The following is a 24,514-nucleotide window of genomic DNA, read 5'->3' as shown; positions in this document are numbered from 1 at the left end:
CTTTAAAAAAAATAAAATAAAAAATAAAGATGGGTATCAATCGCATATACTGTCTTCACCTCCTTGCCAACACAACAGTTTTGTGTATTTTAGCGGGTTTGGGTTGTTTTTTTTCTGACACAACAGTTTTGAAACAACTTTCTTTGAAAATTTTTTGGGATTGAGGTTACCCACAAAGTAATCATTTTAGAGAAATACCTTCCCATGGGAATAAAGTTAATCAGTTTGGTTCTTTCTTCCTCCAGGAGTTTTTGCCAACCTCCTAGCAGTATTCACATACTGAGAAAAAGTAGAATAAGTTAGCTCCTAGAAGCATGTACCTCATGTCACCACAAGGGAATAATCCTTTGCATTTTTCTACTTTTTTTTTAAGGTCATTGGCACCACATTAGTCAGTGGATGATTTCTAAGCTTTTCATTCTTTCTGAATGAATAAGCTCATCTTATCACTGGTTTCCAAGGATTGTGTATTTAGTGGGGAAGGTATGCTGAAATGCTGCGGGGGTAGGTGGGGATAAAAAAGAAATGGAAGAATACCAAATGTTGATGGTGGCTACCGCCAAAGAGAGCCTGGGGATCAGATGGGGCAGAGAGGTGAAATGGTGATGAAGAGGCCTATATTCCAATAAGACTTCCATTTTATTTGAGGTTTTTTCTAATAACAAGAATATATTGATTTATTTCCTGCAACACTAAGAAAAAGTTGATAGAGACACATAGAAAGAAAACACTATATGGTTGATATGTTATATTGACAGACCATTTGGATAGCCTTTAACAAAATAATCAAATCTCCCAAAAATCCAGACTTTTTTTTAAGTAGGCTCCATGCCCAGCATGGAGACCACCGCAGGGCTCAAACTCACAACCCTGAGACCAAGACCCGAGCTGAGATCCAGAGTCAGATGCTTAAACGACTGAGCCACCCAGGCGTCCCCCCGCTCTGACATTTTCTAATGTCTCTCTGAAGCCATTTCTCCTTGCTAGATGCTTTGTGCGGACTCCTTCATATAACCATCCACCTAAACAAGAACACAGAGTTGTTTTCACGTTTCTCCTTGGCTCATCACACTGCTTTGGCCATTTATAAGCCACTGGCTGTTAACTTTCCTACGCCAGGCTAAGGAAGTCACAGGTCACCAGCTCGCCCAGGCTTTCTCTTCTCTAGAAGACAAGAGAAGATAGATACACCCAATCTCAGTTCCTGTCAAATGAAATTGCTATCTCCTGCTCTTTTCTCAGTCCTATCCCTATAACTCAAAGTCTCCTGCCCTATTTGCCTGAGACGATGTGAGATGAGCGAGCCTTAAAATAAGACACAAGTGCCTGCCCTTAGCCAGTAGCCTGACATTTCTGCTAAGCCTCTGGTCCTTATTCTCTGACCTCCGGACATGCCTTCTCTACTTCACACTTGGCTGAGTGGCTGCTCCCTTGAGTCACGTCATTTTCTCCCTGCAAGTGCCCCGCTGCAGCTCTACAGGCAGACCACGCTCCCAGTGCATCTGAAATCACCAGACGGTGTCACTAGTAATAACTGAAAACTGCCCTTCAATCCCTCCAGTTGGCTCCCAAAGCGCACTCGGAGCAAGTTCTGTGCCCTCCTGTGGCCTCACCATCACCCCCTCCATCTGGCAATCCATTTAGAATCTGGGCCTTTCTCAGACCACATGTTGTTATATTCCCAGTATTACAACATAACCATGTCACTTCCTTTTGCCCTGAAATAAAAGAGGAAAAGAATTGTATTTTCCCCTAAAACCCATCCTAAAATGCAGAGGGGGCTGGAACACTCTTGGCTCCCACACAAGTGAGAGCTCCTCAGTGGTTACTAGAGTCTTCTCTCAGGCCATGAGGAAAGACAAGAGGAGTTCAGGACTTCTGGAAGTATAGTTTCCTCAACTGTATGTCCTCAGGGGAGTCAAGGACTGTGGCAAAGACTCAAGCAGGCTGCTGGTTCTCTCCCAGCTGTGAGAAGGGGCTCTTGAAACAAGAAAGGGTAGGACAGCTGACACTGTGTCAGAGGGAAGCCTGCCTCACGGGCCTGTGAAGAAAGGTATTCTCTCTTTAACAAATAAGAAATGGGCATGCACGCTGATGAATTATGCAACACTCATTTACTCCTCACAAAGCATTATTATTCCATTTTATAGACGAGGGAACTGATCATCAGCGAGGCTAAGTAACTTGACAAATATAACCACCTAGTCAGTGACAGACCTAGGATTTGAACCCAGGTCTTCCTCCAAACCACCCTTCAAAGTCTCTTCCTTAACTGCCTATTAAGAAATAATGAGCATCCTTTCCCTGCCCGTTAGTGTGTGTCCACTTCTTGTGTGAGGTTATAGGTACTTTGTATTCTGATACAGTTATCCCTCTCAGGGTATGATCTGCAACTGTAAGGCAAGATCCACCTGTGACACAGGGAGCTAGGTCTTCTCTGAAGGGTAAGATTTCCAATGTCACTCATTCAGGAAAGATGCCAAGACCTGCAAGGTTGGGAAGGGATCATCTTCTCTGAACTCGAGAACACCTAGAAGTCTGCGAACTCCCATTTGCTAATGGGTGTAAAAGGTGGCCTACCCCTAGTGAAAGAACACTAAAACCCCAGAAGGGATTCCCAGGGTCTGAAATTGGGTTAAAAACCGAATGCCCCCGAGATCAAGCTGTTACTTTGCAAAAGCAAATTATTTGGATTCATAACACTTCAAATTTTCTTCCTCCACTGCTGGCTGTTCTTTCTTTAGTCTCCTCCTAAAACTCCTTTTCCTGGACATGTTCCCTAAATGAGAGCTTTTCTCAGGGTTCCATCTGGTTCCTCTTCTCACTTCCTGTGAGTAATTTCATCTACTCCACTAACATCGATAACTGACAACTTTATAGTGAAGGTTCAGCTCTTTCTGCAGACAGACACAGTGGGTGTCTGCCCACTGGACACCTTTGCTTGGGCATCCTGGGCATCCTACAGGCACCTCAAACTCAGTATGTCCAACACTGAACTCATTCCCCTTTAATGTGTATCCCCCACTACTTCCCCATCTCAGCTAATGGGCCCCAGCACCCACCAGGTGGCCAAGCCGCAACATTATGTCATCCTTGATTTCTCCATCACCTGTGGCCCTTGCAGCCCACTAACCACTTAATCCTTAAATACATCTCGAATTTGTCTATTTCCCCCTCTTCTCATTGACACCTTCTTAATTTTAGCCATCATCTGTCAACAGAATGTCTGCAACTGCTTCTTAACTGATCTCCTGCCTCCGGCCTTGTTTCCCTCCAAACTAGTTTCCATTAGCAGCCAGAGTCATTTTTCTAAGATGTAGTTCCAATCCCAGTTTACTTCTCTGTTTAAAACCTTTCAGTAGTGGGGTGCCTGCGTGGCTCAGTCAGTTAAGCATCTGACTCTTGATTTGGGCTCAGGTCACGATCTCAGGGTCCTGGGATCGAGCCCTGCCTCAGGCTCCACGCTCAGCGGGGAGTCTGCTTAAGATCCTTCCTCTCCTTCTGCCCCTCCCCCTGCTCACACTTACTCTCTCTCTCTCTCAAGTAAATCTTTGAAAAAAATTTTTTAAATTTTTAAAAAATTAAAAAAAAATTTTAAAGGTTTTATTTATTTGACAGAGAGGTAGCAAGAGAGGGAACACAAGCAAGGGGAATGGGAGAGGGAGAAGCAGGCCTCCTGCTGAGCAGGGAGCCCATGCAGGGCTCAATCCTAGGACCCCACCATGACCCGAGCCAAAGGCAGACGCTCAACGACTGAGCCACCCAGGAGCCCCCTAAAAAATTTTTAAATTAAAAAAAAAAAAAAAAACCGAAACCCTTTCAGTGGCTCCCTTGTGCCTTCTGAATGAAGGTGCAAGACCTTTCATGATCTTAGCCTGGTTCAAATCTTCTACTCACACCTGCCTGGAAACCTATATCCAGCCTCCTGAACTACCTGCAGTCTCAAATATGCCCTGGGCCCTCTCAGGACTGGGCTTTTGCACATGCCAGGCCTTCTGCTAGAATGCACTCTCTTCCTCCCCAACCAAATCTCCCATTGCCTTGCCAACCCCCTACTCCTCTTCAGGTCTTGGCTTGGATATCACCTCCCCTAGGAAGCCTTCCCTGTCCGCCCCCGCCTTGGGTTTCAGAAAATGGCTCCATTTGGGGACTGGGTCAAGGTACTTGGCTGAATGCAGTTTTCCTCAGCCTTGGCCCTAGCCCAGTGGTGGCAGTGGTGATAGTTACTAATGAATGGGCTCTCAGAGGAAAGAGTTAGGGTCATAGCACTGCTACCAACAGATTCTCCTTCCAACAGGAGCCTGGAAGAGTCTGGTTTATTTTCAGTAAGAAGAGAAGCACAGATACCCACCCTGCCCCCACCCCTTCGAACTGCCGCAGTCCTCTTGTCTACGTCACCTCCCTTCCACCATATACCCAGTGGGAAGGTGCTCCTATCTTTTCTGTGCCCTTGACCCCATTCCCCACTCCTTCTCTTCTGTTCCATCTCTTTTTTTTCCCAAAACACATTTGAGATTTTCCTACCTTGAAAACAAAACCAAAATCCCCTTCCCTTAGGACTGGATCCCCAAAAGGCTACTATCTCTTTTTTTCCTTCCTCACAGATAAAGTCACCGACAACAGTACTCTATTTTTGCTAGGTTCTTGAATTTATCTCAGATGTTCTCTTCAAACTACTGTTATCTGATTTCCACCTTACTGGCCTCCTGAAACTGTTTTTCACCTAGAACCCCCGGACCTCAGCGATACTAACTTGTTAAAACCAAAGGCCTGTTTTTAGTATTTGCCTTACTTCGAACTCTCTTTAGCTTCTGACATTGCTGACACTCCCCACTCCACCCTCTTGCTTTTAAAGGCCTATGCGTCTCAGGGTTTTTTCTCTGACCCTTCTAATTATTCTTCTTCTTTGGCTAGCTCCTCTTTCTTTGCCTGTCCACTACCTACAAAAACTTTAAGACATATAGACTTGATGAAGAGACATATCAAACCAATTACAATGTATGGAAGTTATTTGGATCCTGATTGGAATAAACTTATAAAACACTGGACAATAGCAGATACCTGAATATAAATTGAATATATGATGACGTAAAGAAATTACCATTTGTGAGGGTGTAAATAGTAAGGTTTTTTCTTCTAAGAGAGTGCTTTTTTTTGACATACATACTGAGATATTTATAGATGAAATGATATGATGTCTGGGATTTGTTTAAAAATAATCAAGGGTGGAGTAGATGGGCTGTGGATGAAGTTGATCTTAATTTGGTGACTGTGGATGCTATGTCATGGGAATGTTGGAGTTCATTATATCATTCTCTTACTTTTGTATATGCTTGAAATCTTCCAGTATAAAAAGTTTTAAATGTTTACAATTATTTTTAAAACTTTAATAATGCTATATGAGAAAAACTAGCAAAAAATCAGATCTGCAAGGATTTTAGATACTGGAATTATCAGTCACAGGATATAAAACAAATGTAACCAGTATGTTGAAGACAAATAAAAATCAGGTGGTAATCCTTAACACTGGTGCACTGGTACTCTTTGAGGGTAGAACAATGGTGGAATCTTCACTTTCAACTTTGTACATTACGTACTTGTTTTCAATACATATGGACAACTTTGCAATAAGAAAAAAGACGGAAATGCAGAATGTAGTAAGTTAAATGCCCATGTTTGTGTACATACAGATAGAAGGCTGTATAATAAGATTTAGAAGGCTGTATAATAAGAAGATTTAGAAGATTTAGAAGGCTGTATAATAAGATTTTAATATATTGACAGTTACTTTGCTGGGTGGGACTGCAAAGTTCTTTTTTGTTTTTGCTTGCTGGTATTATCTGTTTAAATAATATGACTTTTAAATTTTTTCATAATTTTTAAAAGTACATATTTCTTAGGGTTCTGGCCTCCATCATTTCATTCCATGCTCTAATTCTGCTCAGGCCTCTCTCGTGAGGGCCAAACTCCTTACCTACTGACCTGGGAGTCTCACAGGCAGGTACCCCAAATTGTGCATATCTAGAAAAATCAACTTGTTACCTCTTACCCCCTCCACAAACTTACTGGCTCTCCCTCGCTCCTTATCTCAAGAGGCAATATCATCCTGCACACAGTAACTGGGACATTCCTGCTTCCTCCTCCCCTCGTCTCACAGCCAGGGTCACCAACTCCTCCCTCCTTCAGCGGGGCCAGGTTTACCTCCCAGACCTCTACAATGGGTCTTTGACTCTCTGTTCTCCTGCCAGTCTTTATCAAGGTCCTAGTCCCTTGGATTGCTGCCTAATTGTCTGTCTCCCTAGTTTGTTTGGTTTTTTTAGATTTTTTTTAAAAAACTATTTATTTGAGAGAGAGAGAGAGCACGGACACAGGGAGAGGAAGAGGGAGAAGCAGACTCCTTGCTGAGCAGGGCGCCCAATCCTCCCAGGACCCTGAGATCATGACCTGAGCCGAAGGCAGCCACTTAACCGACTGAGCCACCCAGTCGCCCCTTTCTCCCTAGTTCTAATCTTGCCTCTCCACGCTACTGTGGGAGGGGCTTTCTAGAGCATAGATGCAATCCTATCATGTATGCTCAGTCAAGGTGTATGGAGTGTACTAAACAGAACCAGGTATGATGCAATGACTAAACAGGCCTTCCCTCTGCCTCCGCTGCTCCCACCCCTACTACTGTCTCCTCTCAACCTCCCCTGCCTCTGCCCCAGGATTTGGGGTGACATAAATCTCTGAAACACAGTTTCTGAAAAAAAAAAAAGAGTATGTTCCGGCTCATGAGTCCTCTCACATTTTAATTTGTGATGGGATATGCTTTAGACTCTAAAAGGGAATCAGTACCTGCATTTCCATCAAATCCAAACACTAACTCTGGCCTACAACATACAAAGGTCTGTTTTCCTCTTTTTTTAGTCCTGTCCTTAGCAGCTGGACTCCCAAGATAATCCCGCTACTCTGAGATTTGCCATGCTGAGTTGCTTAAACATAGAGCAGCTCCACCACAAAAGGGCTGTCACCCATCTACTCCTCATGGCACTCTTTTCCCTCTCTCCCCTAACTGCTCCCATTTTGCGTACTCCACAGTCTGGAGTTTGTGTGTTGTTTTGTGTTGGTTTGGTTTTTTTGCTTTTTAAAATTGTGGTATAATTTAACATGTAGTAAAGTACATACATCTCAAGTGGACAGCTTGATGAGTTTTTTACCATGTACATACCCATGTAACCGCCACCCAGATCAATATATAGTCCATTTCCAGCATCTCAGAAGGTTCTCTTACACCTTCCCCCACCCCTGCCAGTTGATAATGTCCCAAAGGTAACCGCTATTCTGACCTCTATCATCACAGTTCTTTTTTGCCTGTTATTTTAAACTTTTATATAAATGGAATTATAGGTTTACATTTTTGTGTCTGGCCTTTCAACATTACGTCATATAAGCCACCTCTTAAATCATACCATCACACATATATTCTCCAAAATTATTGGAAATCAATCAAGCCATTTTTAAAGAATAGTTTGGTAATAAACCAAAAGAAACTAGTTTATGAATATGATTATTTTATAAGTAAGAAAGCATGAAATCGATAATCTGTGAATTTATTAGTAGGCTCATACAGAAAACAGTGACACTTGGGGTGAGTTACCATTAAATTAGCGCTGAAAATTAGTTTGAAAAATACTGCAAATTAATTTCATTTACAAAGGTCAGTAAGTAAAAAATATGGTCCAACTTTCATCATAAGAAGAGAGGATTGAGGGGCACCTGGGTAGCTCAGCTGGTGAGCATCTGACTCTTAATCTCGGTTCAGGTCATGATCCGAGGGTTGTGAAATTCAGCCCTGCAAAGGCTCTGTGCTGGACATGGAGCCTGCTTGAGATTCTCTCTTTCCCTCTCCCCCCTACCATGCATACCTGCTTTCTCTCTCTCACAAAAAAAAAATCGAGAGAGAGAGAGAGAGAGAGAGAGAGACTGAGGATTAAGATGGCCTTTAAATATACGTGAAAATTGAGAAATAAAAATGTTGACACTTAAAATTTATATCCACATTTTCTGGTATTTTAACATGTATTTAACTTGTACTTTGACTCCTGTGATTATCTTGGCTGTCTAATCCCAAAGCTCTATCTTTCTCACTGTCATCTCACGCTCACTGAGTGTGCTATTTCAGGAGCTACATAACAGAATTTTCTGTGACACAACTGCAAACAAAAAACTGAAATCAGGGGCGCCTGGGTGGCCAGCGGTTAGGCGTCTGCCTTCGGCTCAGGGCGTGATCCCGGCGTTGTGGGATCGAGCCCCACATCAGGCTCGTCCGCTGGGAGCCTGCTTCTTCCTCTCCCACTCCCCCTGCTTGTGTTCCCCTCTCTCGCTGGCTGTCTCTATCTCTGTCAAATAAATAAATAAAATCTTTAAAAAAAAAAACAAAAACTGAAATCAATCACCACTTTGGAAATGACAAACTACTCAGAAATACTTAAACAAAAATTCTGTGAAATACAAACTTTTGATTTTGACTCTAAAATAATGCTTAGGGGCGCCTGGGTGGCACAGTGGTTGGGCGTCTGCCTTGGGCTCAGGGCGTGATCCCGGAGTCCTGGGATCGAGTCCCATATTGGGCTCCTCCTCTGGGAGCCTGCTTCTTCCTCTCCCACTCCCCCTGCTTGTGTTCCCTCTCTCGCTGGCTGTCTCTATCTCTGTCAAATAAATAAATAAAATCTTTAAAAAAATAAATAAATAAAATAAAATAAAATAATGCTTAGCTTTTAAACTGTTTGATATTAAATACCATTATATTTATAATGTAACTATAAAGTACATCTGCTTAGCCTCTCCTTATCTCCAGCCCCATCTATCCAACAGCCTAAGAGACCATTTGTGAACATGTCACAGTAACCTCAAACATATCACCTACTTTTGTCTGTTATTCTGTATACAGGTGAAGGGCAATCCCAGCCACCCAATCACCCGAGCCAGGCACTGGGAATCAGCTTGAGCACCTTCTCCCTCTCCTGTCACATCTTACCAATTCTATCCAACATCTTGTCAGTTCCACCTCTGAAGTATTTCTTAGTCCTGCACCCTTCTCTCTCTATTCCTCCTAATACAAGACTTCATGCTGACTCATGGTTTTGTGCCTGTGCAACTATCTGTAATCCTCCCACACCTAGCTTTGTAACTGGTCCCCTGCCTCTGGCCTTCCTCTACTCGAATCTAGTTGGTTTACTGAGATATTCAAGAAACATCTGGTGAGGGTATACTCTGTGAAGTTCTGCAGAGAGCTCCTAGGGACACAAAGATGAGTAAGACAGTTTTGCCACTGAGGGGCTTACAGTCTAAAGGAGGCAGACAGTGTATATGGTGGGAAGGGCTTTTGCAACAGACAAACCCTGGTTCAAAATGTCAGTTTTGCTACTTACTGGCTGTATGACTCTGGGTCAATTGCTTAATCTCCCTGAGCCTTGTTTCTTCATCTATAAAGTGGAGATATTAATGCTCACTTTCCATGGCTGTTTAAGAATCAGAAAACACTCAAATGTCTGGCACATAATAGGTACACAGCAGATAGTGGCTGGTATTGTTTGTTTCGTTATGCACTTTTTTAAAAAAGATTTTATTTATTTATTTGAGAGAGAAAGAGAGATAGCAACAGAGAGCACAAGCGGGGAGGAGAAGAAGCAGGCTCTCTGAGGAGCAGGGAGCCCAATGCAGGGCTCGATCCCGGGACTTTGGGATCATGACCTGAGCCAACGGCAGATGCTCAACCGACTGAGCCACTCAGGCACCCCAAGTTATGCACTTGTTAATAGAATCAGTATTTTCTCAATGGAGATTAAAATCAGTTTTTTCTAATTTAATTATTTTACCTTGGAGAATTGACTGTCTACCGCGCAGCAAGTACAATACAGTCTCATTAATGTAAAACTGTATTTCTGTAATTCAAAGAGGCACTTTTATAAAGTAGTTAAGAATATGGATTCTGGGGGCGCTTGGGTGGCTCAGCCTGTTAAGCATCTGCCTTCTGCTCAGGTCATGACCCCAGGGTCCTGGGATGGAGCCCCATGTACAACTCCCTGCTCAGCACAGAGTCTGCTTCTCCCTCTCTCTCTGCCCCTCCCCACTACTCGTGCTCTGTCAAATAAATAGTCTTAAAAAAAAAAGATTATGGGCTCTGAGCCAAACAGACCTAGATTTCAATCATCTTAGTCACCTGTGAGCTGTGTGATTTGGCCAAGTCACTTAGTTTTCTTTAAACTGCTTAACCCTTTGAGTTCAGTTTCTTCATCTGTAAAAGTGGATGAACACACAGCTTTTTCAAAGGGTTGGCCAACTGATTAGCACAGGGTCTGGTACATAGGAAGCGGCTGATAAATGGTATCAGAAAGTAGTATCTGGAAGGCTGCTCACCAAAATGGTTTTCTCTAGATGGTGGGATTTCAGCAGATATTTATTTTCCTTGTTATACTCTTGTGTATTGCTTGATTTTTTTTTAACCCCAAGCACATGTAATTTTTATAAAAGCTATAATAAAGTTTTAATAAAATTTACCTTCTGAATTCAAGAGTTCTGGTTTCATCTTTCCAGTACCACATTCCTAATCGCAATCCCAACTGCTGTAAAATGAAATGATTGCAGCAAATATTAAAAATTCAATTTACAATACACATGTCACAATGAACTTTTAACAATTCCCACCTGTTGCTCTTCATTCAGTAAAGATGTAGAGTCTTCAAGAGCTGTGCTGTGGGGGGTTTTGGTTTGTTTTAATTGAAGCCAGGATTTTATCCTTTTTGTGTTCAGGTGTAGTTTCAGTGAAAAGAAGGAAAAGAGGGAGGAAGAGGGGGAGTAAGAAAAGGAAAGGAAAGAAGCAATTTTCACTTAGCCTGCCCTACTATCTCAAGGCTTAGCAGAGCAATTTACTGATGAATTGGGACTCAGACCACAATAAACCGATGCCCGGGGAGCCTCGGCGGAGGAGATGAGACGTTCGAAACCGGGGAGCGTCCTCTAACACGGACCCCGCCCTTCAGGGGACGTAGGCAAAGAACACGCTGACCTCTTCGGTAGTGGTAGCTACCAACCCACCAGCCTTTCCTTTCCCGGGATGGCACCCGGGGCGGGACGGCTTCCCGCGCAGGAGGGATATTTATTTTGCAGCCAACCAATAGGAGGTGCTGAGGTGGCACTTTCCTAAACATCTAAATAGCTGGGCAGGGAGCCAGAATTCAATTCTAACCTTTGGCCGGGTACATCTGTCTCGTCTTAGTTTGCAGGCAAAGAAGGCCGCGTCTCTCGGAGTACCGCTCGACCGGGGCTGACTGCAGGGCCGCGGCAGGGGGAGCCGCCCTGGGAGCCGCGGGCCGGGGTGGGGGCGGCGGGGTACGCCTGCCCCGGGCCTCGGGGGTGGGGGCCACCAAGGCGGCACTTACCTCCCGCAGGGAAGCGGCCGGCCAGTCCCGCCGCCTCCTCAGGGAATAAAACTCCGGCACCTGATTCATGCTCTCAGCTAGCCAAACATGGTCGCCCAGGCAACTGCCGGCCGGCGCCGGCGACCCCGCCCGAGGGCTGCCGCGGGGGGCGGGGACCTTGCTTCCGCCGAGGGCTGCGCCGACCGAGCGGGAGACGCCTCCGCTGGGTGCCGGTGCGCGCCGGGCTGCGGCCGCTTTCCGACCACCTCTGCTCTGGTGGTTTATAGGCGTCCGCGGAGGAAAGCTGCCCAGGGGTTATTTCTGTACGAGTCAATTCTTCATGGCCTTCCAACCGTGAAGTAAACCACTTAACTGGTTTTTGTTCTTAATTGGAATAACAAGATTCAATTCCATAGGGAAGTTCCCTTTGTCCCACAATTTAATAGCACTAAATTAATTTCAAATCCAGGTTGGGATTAGGTCGTTGGCGGGGGGGGGTCGGTGGAGGTTTAGGGGAGGATGCGTGGAAATAAGGTTTTCTTAACTTGGTTCTGCTGCATAACTAGATTTGTTACCCAGGGCAAGACAACTCTGATCCTCCTGAAGATACCGAAATCCGTGGTTTTGAGGTTTTTTAAGGAGTAATGCGTGTAAAGCACCACCCTAAAGTACTCAAAATTAGTGTTGCTCAAAGCAAAGAAACTTGCTTTGTGTCAATGAGTATTCAATTATATTTTTACATTTATGTTTTTCACTTTTCAAATCCTGTGTCTTTGAGTTCCTTCTTGCTACGGACTTTCGCTATTTTTCCTTCCAACACTGATGTGAGCAATGCTAGATAACGCTACATGATTGAAAATGCCTACTATATTCTGCCTTTGTTTTATCCCCACAGCTTACTTAGGTTAAGAGATGCTCAGTAAATAGTAACTGTTTATATTACCATCAATTTTAAAAATATGGGAATAGGCATCCCATTGCTTCCCCTTACCATCCCAATGTCTCACTACCTGGTAACACACAATCACTGGTTACAGTGGTATAAAACTAATCAGCTGGATTCAGGTTCCACTCAGTCCACTGCTGTACAGATATATGGAAACCCACTTAGACACTGGCAGTGGGGCTTTGAGGCTGTGGACTCAGGGCTGGCTTATTACATGAGATGACACACTTGAAGTGGGAGTTAAGAATATTTCAGTCACCAAGCATTTTTCACCTAACAATGTATATAACTTGGGGTGGGGAGGACAGGGAGAACACTCCACAAAGGCCTGAGAAAGACCAAGGACTCTGGATAGAATCCATTCACCACACTACCAATGTCAGGAAGACTACACTGCGGTTAACTTCTTCAGTTTATCCCAGTGAGTGAAGAGATGCTAATAGAAAACCAAAGATCTTTTATACTTCACCATAGTTTAACTTCAGGCTGTCTAATGTACAAAACTAAGGTAAAAAATAAGAGGTGAGAACTGAAAACAATAATCTACATAAAAGTTACATGACAAGTTATTTCACCTGTGCTAGAGGGACATAATATTTATAGGAAAACCTCAGTAACTCTGAAGGAGCCATGTTCTACTTCTGTATTACCAAACCCTAACAAAAAAAGGGAATAAAAGATTGTTTTTATGGCTCTAAATCATTATTTATTTAAAAAGTGACCTATTCATTTCTTAGGTTAGATTTCTTCCCGGTTAGATTTTTTAGTGACATCAGAATCTTATAATCTAAAATGGAAATATAGCGGCGCCTGGGTAGCTCAGTCGTTAAACATCTGCCTTCGGCTCAGGGCGTGATCCCAGGGTCCTGGGATCGAGCCCCGCATCAGGCTCCCTGCTTGGCAGGAAGCCTTCTTCCTCTCCCACTCCCCCTGCTTGTGTTCCCTCTCTCACTGGCTGTCTCTAATAAATAAATAAAATCTTTAAAAAGGAAAGAAAAAAGCAATTCATGGGGTGCCTGGGTGTCTCAATGTGTTAAGCCTCTGCCTTCGGCTCAGGTCATGACCTCAGGGTCCTGGGATCAAGCCCTGCAAAGGGCTCCCTGCTCAGTGGGGAGTTTGCTTGTCCCTCTGCCCATCCCTCTGCTCGTTCTCATTCTCAAATAAATAAAATCTTAACAAAAAAATCATGATGTTATATAGTAGGGATAAAGGTACTGTCTAAATATTTAACAATTTCAAATGTCCTGTGAGAGAAAGATTTTTTTTTCTTGCCTAATTAAGAGAAACTTCTCAAGGTCATATAACTAAGAGCATGTAACATAAAACTAAGTTGCTGGTCTCAGATTTTAGGCCCAAGACATTAACCAAATATAATGTATGTTTATACTATGAAAAAGTCGTAACAGAGATTTTTCAAAGTATTATAATTCTACCTTTAAAAACTAACATGTAAGAAAAGGGCAATGCCAATATTTGAATTATCAACTCCATTTATCTAATCTCCACCTAGTCTATACTGAAAGAGGAAAGAGCCTATGGCTTCTTGATTGTTCTAAGCGAAAGACATTTCAACACTAAGTATCACCCTATTAAATTTCAGGATTTCAGATACCCTACAGTATTCCAAGAGCTCTGTCTAAAGATCTGTAATTTTTCTTTAAGGAATGTATCCATTTTTCTGTATCTAATTGTAATGGTTAAGGAGAATCCTTCAAAACTCATTCCTATTTAGACATTATAACTGAATATGCCTGTTGTTCCTTAACCTAAACATATATATTGCCTTAGCAATTGTCTTGTGATGTATGGATTTGAGATTCTTTAAAACCTCAATTCCAGTGTTCAAAAGCAAGGGGAACCTGCCTCACAGCACAACTTTTATAAATTACATTCAATTCATAAGATAAAGAAATTCTCGTTAAAGTCTCCTTGACATATCGTACAGGCGATACATTAGATATCCTATTATGCATGCTAAGTTTAAAGACATGAACAGCATTAATATCTCATGAACAAATGTTAATGAATCACCACTATACACATCAAACTAACACCATAAAAAATTTAGAGTAAGCTTGCTTTGAAATTTCATGCATTTCAAATACTATGAAGAACCTGTGGGTCTTATTTTGACAGGCATTTAGATTGCCTCAAAACAGGGACAACTATATTAGACATTCAGGTAAGAATTTAAGTGCCCATTCTGAGAAATGTTCTTTTTTTAATCCCTTAGCAATCTGCATGTATTGCATTAGCTTTAGTCCAGACCACTAGTCTCTAGTATAACATTACTTTCAAGTTCAAGTGATGCTAATTATTCCTTAAACTGTAATTTAGCCTCATCCTAATATCAAGTACTTTTTTCCATTGTCATTTGACTATGTCTGATCTAACATCTCCTAAGGAGTTCCCGGGAGTTATCCGATTACCAGTTTCAGTTGACCCCTGGAAACACCGAATGGCTATTTTGGTGGCTTTATCTTCACAATATTCAGATTGAGATAAATTTGAGAAGACAAAATTAAATTAAAAACACTCAAGGGGCGCCTGGGTGGCACAGCAGTTAAGCGTCTGCCTTAGGCTCAGGGCGTGAATCCTGTGTTATGGGATCGAGCCCCACATCAGGCTCCTCCTCTATGAGCCTGCTTCTTCCTCTCCCACTCCCCCTGCTTGTGTTCCCTCTCTCGCTGGCTGTCTCTCTCTCTGTCGAATAAATAAATAAAAAATCTTAAAAAACAAAAACAAAAACATTCAAGAAGGCTACAAGTTTTAGAAATTACTTTTCAGAATAACAGAAAATGAAGTATCTACATAAATTGATATTCCTGTTATAGCAAGTTACCAGAGGCCAGGCCATAGGATAGTCAAAGAGACTACCATTGGTCATTTTTCTGATACTTTAGAAACTAATCTCTTGTAAACAAAGGTCTAAAATGAATCATACTAATACCAAATTGCACTTGCAGAAAGATTCCATTATATTTTGATGTTAGAGCAAGGGATAAATGCTTTCAACAAATAAAGGATTAATAAAAGTTTACTAGAATGAGCATTGTCTTAGTAAAAATTCATGTTAAACATCACTCTAAAGCTAGTATCGACCTGATTGTGTTAATACTAAGGTAGTTTAAGTATTTATATGATGCTATCTATAGTTAAACACCTTTAATGCTTCCTTGCTGAAAACTTTCCACCAAAGTGGCACTAGCACCAAAAAAAGTTATCGTCAGCTTTTCAGAGTGTAAAGAGCAATTACCTTAAATTTTTTTTAAGTTTTGAAACAATTTCAAAATTGCCTTTTTATCTCACTCCCACCCACCCAAATGACTCTGCTTAAAAAATAAAATAAAAACTTACGTACCTAACAGTCAGTCAGCTCTTGTGTAAGAGGGCCATTACAAAGCTCAATATTTTTAGGCTAATTTGTTCTCTAGTTTTTATATTATTTCAAAAATTAATCTCTCTGCATGATACAGAAGGGTCCACTACTAAAAATATAGCTTCTGTAATGCACTGTTATCTTATGAACAACATGAAGCAAGTCTACATTGAAGAGAGATACCGAAATGTTTGTATGTGGTGAAAATATTAGGCTAACTATGCATTTTCCAATCAGCTTTACTGATTTCTCCCAAATTCCCCTTAAAGAGAATAAATCAGAACAAAGTAGAAGTGTCATTTCACTAAAAAATACAAATATGAACCCCCATCTCCTAAGGATGTGGATTTTAAAGGTTGAGCCCAGGGCACTGGATCCCAAAGGGGTGCAATATTCTTATCTGTAACAATTTCAAATCAGATACACAGGATAATGAACAACTTGTATATTACAAAATACAGGACTATCTTGAAGTTTTGTCTTTTAGGAAAGAAAATCTGGGGCGCCTGAGTGGCACAGTCCCTTAAATGGCTGACTCTGGTTTCGGCTCATGTCTGATCTCAGGGTGATGAGACTGAACCCCACATCCCACATCAGGCTCTGTGCTCAACAGAGAGTAAAGAATCAATCTATTCTTGATTTAAGGCAAGTATTGCAAAAGCAGTGGGATTCTCAAATCGGAAAAAAAAAAAAAAAATCATTATCTCCCTCTATCCCCCAAGCAATTGTAACTGTTGAAAACCTATCCTCATGGAATTTGGATAAGCTCAGAAGTTAGGCTGTTTCACTAGAAAATCAAAAGTTGAAATAAGTTTGACTAAATTGGACTCTTAATATTAAGTGACTTTAAGTTTGCCCTGCTGGCTCTGGTTTCAGGCACCCGCATGCCACAAAAAGCAATTTGTTTCCTACTGTGTCAGACTACTATCAGAGGACAACTCCCCAACCACCTTTTGTTAGTTTAGAGAAAGAAGCATTTTATATTTAACCCCAGAATATAGCTGGAATATTCAGGTGGATTTTCACTTGAACACTTAACCAAGCCTTAGGAGTTTGAGTACACTGGCAGACACCTGTCTGGTTTCTTTATTAAAAGGAGGGGGAAAGTTTACCCAGATCTTCTCTCTTTAAAAGTTGTTGGCAATTCAAGCAGGAATCTCATCTGAGAATTAGACAAGACTGAGTTAGATACATTTCACCTCATACTAGTATCTTAAAGACAAACATGGGTAAAACTGTGAGAAAGGAAAATTGAAAACTCCAAGACCGTGATTTTGAGATCAATTTCAGCTTTACTTTAAATCTGTATTTATTCATGTTTGCAAAAAACATGCCTGTCCTTAACATTACTGAAATGTTCATTTTAGTCTTAAAGTAGTACATAAAAATAAACAATTCAAGCTTCTATATATTTTATTGTTACCAAGCTTCCACAGAACTTGTGTGCAAACTTCAGGTTTCCCATCTCAAACACATCTCCATGCACAAACTAAGCTACTCAAAAATGCTCAAGTCAGCGAACACCCAAAACGCATTAAAGAGAAACCTCAAATAATGGTTTTAAAAATCAAACTTTAGAACTAACCTTTTGTAATTAAACTAAGTTGTTGCACCCTTCCTTTCCTACGCATACACCAAGCGAAAGACTTCCAACAACAGACCTCATACTTGGCACAAAGGCATTTCAAAGAAACACAAACAAAAGAGAAAAGAGAGAGAGAAAGGAAAAGACGTTTACGCTGACTCGAGTGCAAGCTTAGTCCACTTCCTCGATGGTCGGTCCCCCGGAAGCTCCAGAACCGCCACCGCCGCCAGGGCCGCCTTGGTAAAGTTTGCTGATGATGGGGTTGCACACTCTTTCGAGCTCTTTCTGCTTGTGTTCATACTCATCTTTCTCTGCCATCTGGTTTCGGTCGAGCCAGTTGATCACCTCCTGACACTTGTCGAGGATCTTGTTTTTGTCCTGCTCGCTAATCTTGCCCCTCAGTTTCTCGTCTTCCACCGTCTGCTTGATGTTGTAGGTATAGGACTCCACCGCGTTTTTGGCGGCGACACGGTCGCGATTGGCCTCATCTTCCGACTTGTACCGCTCTGCCTCCTGCACCATTCGATCAATGTCGTCCTTGCTCAGACGACCCTTGTCGTTGGTAATGGTGATTTTGTTTTCTTTACCGGTGCTCTTGTCGGCGGCGGTGACGTTGAGGATGCCATTGGCGTCGATATCGAAGGTGACCTCGATCTGGGGGACCCCGCGGGGCGCCGGGGGAATCCCAGTCAGGTCGAACTTGCCCAGCAGGTTATTGTCCTTGGTCATGGCCCGTTCGCCCTCGTACACCTGCACCAGCACGCTGCTCTGGTTGTCTGAGTAGGTGGTGAAGGTCTGCGTCTGCTTGGTAGGGATCGTGGTGTTCCTCTTGATGAGTGGGGTCATGACGCCGCCAGCCGTCTCAATGCCCAGCGACAACGGGGTCACGTCGAGCAGCAGCAGGTCCTGCACGTTCTCTGACTTGTCCCCGATAAGGATGGCCGCCTGCACCGCGGCTCCGTAGGCCACCGCCTCGTCGGGGTTGATGCTCTTGTTCAACTCCTTGCCGTTGAAAAAATCCTGCAACAGCTTCTGGATCTTGGGGATGCGGGTGGAGCCCCCCACCAGCACGATCTCCTGGATCTGGCCCTTGTCGAGCTTGGCGTCACGTAGCGCCTTCTCCACCGGCTCCAGGGTTCCGCGGAACAGGTCAGCATTGAGCTCCTCGAAGCGGGCGCGGGTGATGGACGTGTAGAAGTCCACGCCCTCGTACAGCGAGTCGATCTCGATGCTCGCCTGCGTAGACGAGCTCAAGGTGCGCTTGGCTCGCTCGCACGCGGTGCGCAGTCGCCGCACTGCGCGCTTGTTGGGCCCAATGTCCTTCTTGTGCTTGCGCTTGAACTCCTCTGCCAGGTGGCTCACCATGCGGTTGTCGAAGTCCTCGCCGCCCAGGTGGGTGTCGCCGGCCGTGGACTTCACCTCGAAGATGCCGTCCTCGATGGTCAGGATGGACACGTCGAAGGTGCCGCCGCCCAGGTCAAAGATGAGCACGTTCTTCTCGCCGCCGGCGCAGCCCTTCTTGTCCAGACCGTAGGCAATGGCCGCCGCGGTGGGCTCGTTGATGATGCGCAGCACGTTGAGGCCCGTGATGGTGCCCGCGTCCTTGGTGGCCTGACGCTGCGAGTCATTGAAATAGGCAGGAACCGTGATGACCGCGCTCTGCACCTTGCCTCCCAGGTAGGCTTCGGCGATCTCTTTCATCTTAGTGAGGACCATGGAGGAGATCTCCTCTGGGAAGAAGGTCTTGATCTCTCCCTTGTACTCCACCTGCACCTTGGGCTTCCCTCCTTCGCTCACCACCCGGAACGGCCAGTGTTTCATGTCCGACTGCACTGTGGCGTCCTCGAACTTCCGTCCGATCAGCCTCTTGGCGTCGAAGATGGTGTTGGTGGGGTTCATGGCCACCTGGTTCTTGGCGGCGTCGCCGATCAGACGCTCGGTGTCGGTGAAGGCCACGTAGCTGGGGGTGGTGCGGTTGCCCTGGTCGTTGGCGATGATCTCCACCTTGCCATGTTGGAAGACCCCCACGCACGAGTAGGTGGTGCCCAGGTCGATGCCGATAGCCGGGCCGCGGGCAGACATCCTGACTGAAAGATAGGCAAGCGACGTTAGGCGACAACACCTAGGACCGAAAAATCTGCGGCGTCAATTAACGGTCGCCTCACACCAGACACCGCGAGCGCAAACACACTCTCCCGTTCCCTCTGCTCGGCTCCCGGCTCTTATAGCCGCCTCCCTGCCGCCTTCTGGAAACTCCCGGAGCCAATCCGCTCCCAGGACCGCCCGCCACAGGCTTGCCTGGGTCGGAGTGACCCGCCCGTAGTCCAACAGATTTCTAGTTGGGTGAGGGGCGGGACCCCGGCCGGCGCTCAGAGGCAAGGGGAGGCCGTTATGCAAATGAGGGCCCCCCCTTGTCTCCCCCGCAGCCTCCGACCGCCCCGCCTAGCGATCTGCTGGCGACTTAGGGGCGTTAGGCTCGCGCCCCTCCAGCCAGGTGTAAGCGCTTTAGCTCTCTCTTTGCCTTTCCTAAGGCGGGATTCGTCAACGTCCCCTAGATTGGCAGGGCACCCAGCCAATGAGCAGCGCGGACTCCCAAGTGGGTGGGGAAGGCATGGCTGGGGCGTGATGCAGGGAGCAGACGCGGAAGGGGAGCCCAGAGAGGGGAATTACCTGAGCGGTTCGCTCAGTTCTTAAGACCTCAAATGCAGTTCAAAGCCCAGTGTCCCAACTAACCTAGCACGCAGGGGCGGGGCAGTTCCTTCAGAGTTGGCTACTCCGAGGAAATAGGGCCAGAGCCAGCTTTTTTCTTCCGCCTGCGCCCTTCAAACAGAAGGGACTGGGAATTGGCGTGGCCTGGGCGTGAGGGTGGCTCCCCCCCCCCGGGGCGGGGACAAAAAGAAATGACTTTGAAGTTCCTGGGACAGGAGGTCGGCCCCCTGGAATTTTACTTCGCGTGCTTTGCAGCGTCTCTGTGGGTGTGAGCACTCGATAAAAGCTGCCTGGCGGGCGGGGACCACAGGAGCCCGGGGGAGCGCCCAGAGAGGCCGGCGGTTTTTGTGCGCCGCGCGGACGGCCTGCAAAATTGGAGACCGGGAAGCGACTGCGAGGCGTTCTCCCAGGGTTTAAACTTTCTCAACCTCGCTCTCCATTTTCCCTGCTTGTCCTGCCACTTTAAGCTTCCTGATTTCGTCTCCCTGTTCTCTCCACTGGTTTCCTTATTTTCCGTTTCAAGTGCTTTATTTGCCACTTCGAGTTCTTCACGGGAAATCTGGAAATTAATAAAAAACCGCACGTTGAAGCACCGTGAAATAACCCAGGCTCACGCCCCGCACGATTCTCTCATCCCCAGCATGCGCTCACGCGCTCGTGTTCATGACCGAGTCATGTTTTATGACCAAGCTGAAAGAGATTGTTTTAACTATGGAGAAGTTGGGTTAAAGAGTAGGTAGATGTTTACGAAGACTATGAGAGTAGGTTTGGAAGTACTAGCTGGCTCTAGCTGATAGGAGGTAGAAGCAGACCCCTGTATCTGGACTCCTGAAGGAAGACAGCAACAAAATTGCTGTGACAAAAACAGAGATCACACTTCACATTATGGAGGAAAGCTGGAGACATTCACTCAACGAGCTTTAACAGGTACCTATTATGTGAGCGTAAAAAGACAAATGGTCAGTTTTTATGAGGTTAAGACTCTAATAAAAAGATAAAGGTAATGTGAGAGAAGTGCTGTGGGAACACAAAGAAGGGGAAACATCCAGACAGGGGAGAGTGCGTTGGTGAAGGCTTCCTGGAAGCGATGGCACACGTGAGCCAGGTACTGAAGTTTGCAAGCGGAGAGGGGAGGAAAGACATTCTTTCTATGGGTTGTAGCAGGAGCAAGGATAAAAACAGTGTATGCTGAGGCAAACAGAAGATTAGTGTCACTACAAGGAGAGGGACACAAACAAAAAATAGTCTCTTCAGATGGACAGCATACATCTAAGAGCATTAGGTGTCATGATTTTTTCCTGGGGCTATGGGAGGGGGGAACCATCTTTTGAAGCGGCTAGTAATGTATGGCCCATATCAGACTTGTGTGAGACAGTGCTGGAGAAAGGTTTTTGTTTAAGAAACACACAAAGCTATCTGTGTCCAAGAAGTAATGTTCACAGAAGCCTGTAAAAATCAATCAAGGAATAATTTTAGTTTCTTTTATCTAGTTGTGTATGTCATTTCTAATTTTTAAAAACACATTTGCTATTAATTTGTTAATCTCATTGGTTAAATAGTATTGGTTTTAACCACGATTCCCATCTCTTCTTCTATGAAAGAAGTTAAAGATGGGGTACCTGGGTCACTCAGTTGTTCAAGCGTCTGCCTTCCGCTCAGGTCATGATTCTAGGGTCCTGGCTCCCTGTTCAGCAGGAAGCCTGCTTGTCTCTCTCCCTCCTGCTCTGCCCTTCCCCCAGAGTGAGCGAGAGTACGAGCAGGGAGAGCAATAGAGGGAGAGGGAGACAAGCAGCCTTGCTGAGCAGGAAGCCTGATCCCAGGAGCCTGGGATCTTGAGCGCAGCAGGAGGCAAACGCTTAACCATCTGAGCCACCCAGGCGCCCCCAAAAAAAGACTTTAAAAAAAAAAAAGACTTTTAAAAAATTTGGACTAGAGAACCTTTTAAAGAAAATATTAGGGAAACAAAGATAAAACCAAAGTTTTATTAAAGTTGTCTTAAATTGTGAGTACAGATCTCTTGATTTTATTCTTGGAAATTTTTTGCTTTTTATGTAGTTAAGGGAAGAGGGATTAGCAGGCTGTAGAGCGATACAAATTCTTTGCAGAACTGATGATACAGTGTGGTTTAGAGACAGGGTCTCAGCTACAATTGTGAAAGCAGAAAAACAAATTCATCAGATCTCCTATATTCAGACAGCCCTCATACACTTACTTCAAGCAAAGCAAGATTGCATAAAAGCAAACATGCTAGTTCTTATGAACACTAAAATTACAGCTTCAGAAGGGAGAGGTTTGTATAGCAACTATGTACTAAATGCATAGTTATTAAAAATAAATCTTGCAGTCTAACCACCACATTCATCTTTAACACTGCTTTCTGAAATCACAATAGCAATTTTATATGCATTTTCCTTAGTTACATATATATTTTTTATGCTCTTTTTACCTAAAATTGATGTTTCATACTTCTTTAAAAAGTAAATTCTACCCCCAACATGGGGCTTGAACTCAGGACCATGAGATCAAGAGTCATATGATCTATCAATTGAACCAGCCAGATGCCCCTATATATTTTATACTTTAAATGGCATCTGAGTTTTTCCCAAAAAAGACAGTGTTTGCATTTTGATTTTATATGAAATAAACATTTGCAGCCCTAGAACACTGTCATATACCGATCATTTTTGGAATTTTTATATTGTTCCTTATTTGTATTAATTTTTAAAAAAATTTGTTCTTTTCTTTTTGATGATTGTGATTCATAATTCATTTAAAACCTAGCCCATTAAAAATGATCAAATCAGCAAATTTATGATCAGATAATATTCATCAGTGCCAGCAATGGTGCAACAAAACAGGTAAATGCTACTGATGGGTATATAAATTAGTACAGTCTTTCTGGGGGGCAATGTGACAATATTTTTTCTTTACCTTAAATATGATCATACCCTTCACTTAGCGTTACTCTTTGTGGAATTCATCCTAAGAAAATAATAGAACATACAGGTACATTATTTATAATAACCACCATAATAAAAGAGAAATGGCTTAAATATCGGGCAATAAGAAAATGATTACATAAAGTATAATACATTCCTATGATGAATTATTATGTAGCCATAACATTGTATACAAGAATTTTTAATGGCAAAGGAAATGTTCCTGGTATAATTAAGTGGGAAAATAAGATATAAGACTTTTGTATCTTATTTTATATGTAGGATAATCTTACATATATTAAAAGTGGATCCAAAAAATGGATCAAAATTGATTATCTCTGGATGGCAGGATTATCAGTAATTTTTCTAAATTTTCTTGTACTTTACAATGATTTTTAAAGCTTGACTATTAAGATACAATTGAAACAAAGTTGGCTAATCTACTATTTACATAGAAATTACTACTGACTTTCAACAAGGGAAATCTCTTTGGCAGATTATTTATAGTAGGATGTTTCAAAGTATTTTTAAAATCCAAAGACTGAAGTTACACACAGTGTGGAAAAAACGAGAGCTTTAACATATGTCAAACCCTCTAATTAATCCCCAGTACCCAGAAAAGTACCTGGAACACAATAGCGATTAACTAGCTCAGTGTTTATTAAAAGTGGCCTGAGGCACATAATTCAATCAAAAATTGGAAATAATAAGTTTCATTTTTTTCTTGTATAAGAGGAAAATTCTCCTCTTATATTTCTGTATTAAATAATACTGCGGAGACCAAAAGTTGAAACAAACTCACATCTGAAAATACCCGTACTAGAGATACAAAGATGAGTAAGTTAAGGTTTAAAACTAGTGCCTGGGTAGTCAGGCTTACCCTAAGGAGGCTGAGTAAGAATAAGTTTTTCCAGAATTACCAGGGGGGAAAAATTATGGATTTTCTGGAATCCTCTCAATTCCTACCCGGACACAACCTTTATGAAGGTTGTGGATTAAAAACAAAACAGCAACAACAACAAAAAAGGTTGTGGATTGTTTTGAGGAAGTAATGTTGGCCTGAAGAAAAAAAGTAAAGAAGCAGCCTCTAATTTGAGGACCTGTGAGCAAACTGGAGTTGAAGTAGTTGCTTAAGATCGCTATAAATACTTCCACCTTAAATTCTTTAGAAGTACTCTGTTCCAAAATATTTCTCCAATCACCTGTCACTATAGGAAAAATTGCACCATTGTTTCTTTTAGCCTTGAAAAACTCAATCTTTAAAAGTTACAGTGAAACTAAATACACAGTGGCCTGCGATGGGACACTTCCTGGTGTGGAAGGCTAAGACCCGAACCCAGAAGAGAGGCTTTTCCATAAGAGAAGTGAATCTGTGAAAATAAAACTGGTTGTGCCTACTTCAGTTTTGTACAGTGCTGACTTCGAGGATAGACTCTTGTGGAACAGTCTGACCCAATGTTGTTGTAATTGCTAATACTTACTAAATTCTGTGCAATTATCTCAATCATCTTTGGGAACTGGACTGAAATGAAGAGAATACTCTTTGCTGATCACTTT

General features: G+C 43.4%; 2 protein-coding genes and 1 non-coding gene across 9 annotated transcripts in view; 1 reads left to right on the top strand and 2 right to left on the bottom strand.

Moving 5' to 3' along the window:
* The window catches only part of PPP1R36 (protein phosphatase 1 regulatory subunit 36), a 34,424-nt gene extending 17,523 nt beyond the window's left edge, over window positions 1-16,901 (bottom strand). Inside the window, exons 1-3 of one of the 5 annotated variants that reach the window (XM_034643021.1) lie at window positions 16,837-16,901; window positions 10,687-10,777; window positions 10,540-10,604 (exon numbers count right to left, since the gene is read on the bottom strand). In XM_034643021.1, coding sequence (XP_034498912.1) covers window positions 10,540-10,604; window positions 10,687-10,777; window positions 16,837-16,886 — 206 coding nt within the window. In that variant the 5' untranslated portion in view covers window positions 16,887-16,901. The other 4 variants (XM_034643023.1, XM_034643024.1, XM_034643022.1 and 1 more) reach the window with 4 other exon arrangements.
* A 95-nt stretch (window positions 16,902-16,996) lies between these two features.
* Window positions 16,997-20,462, bottom strand: HSPA2 (heat shock protein family A (Hsp70) member 2). Of its 3 annotated transcripts, none has more exons than XM_034643019.1 (2): window positions 20,447-20,462; window positions 16,997-19,396 (listed from the first exon to the last, which is right to left on the bottom strand). In XM_034643019.1, the coding sequence occupies exon 2, from the start codon at window positions 19,389-19,391 to the stop codon at window positions 17,481-17,483; it is 1,911 nt and encodes a 636-aa protein (XP_034498910.1). In that variant the 5' UTR covers window positions 19,392-19,396; window positions 20,447-20,462; the 3' UTR covers window positions 16,997-17,480. The 3 variants fall into 3 exon arrangements, with proteins under 3 accessions (XP_034498910.1, XP_034498911.1, XP_019649479.1); XM_034643020.1 differs by lacking the exon at window positions 20,447-20,462 and adding an exon at window positions 20,043-20,059; XM_019793920.2 differs by lacking the exon at window positions 20,447-20,462 and adding an exon at window positions 19,608-19,742.
* Window positions 20,463-24,444: 3,982 nt separating this feature from the next.
* LOC117796224 lies at window positions 24,445-24,513 on the top strand. The gene has a single exon (XR_004620590.1). It is a non-coding gene; the product is annotated as a small nucleolar RNA SNORD2 (small nucleolar RNA).
* Window position 24,514: the final 1 nt, after the last annotated feature.

The sequence above is a fragment of the Ailuropoda melanoleuca genome, chromosome 14 (assembly GCF_002007445.2).
Source record: "Ailuropoda melanoleuca isolate Jingjing chromosome 14, ASM200744v2, whole genome shotgun sequence".
Lineage (NCBI taxonomy): Eukaryota > Metazoa > Chordata > Mammalia > Carnivora > Ursidae > Ailuropoda > Ailuropoda melanoleuca.
This window is presented reverse-complemented; position numbering and strand designations above follow the sequence as displayed.

What these genes read in the sequence shown, in the direction of transcription:
- HSPA2 (XM_034643019.1), bottom strand. Translation starts at nt 19,391, where the DNA reads ATGTCTGCCCGCGGCCCGGCTATCGGCATCGACCTGGGCACCACCTAC.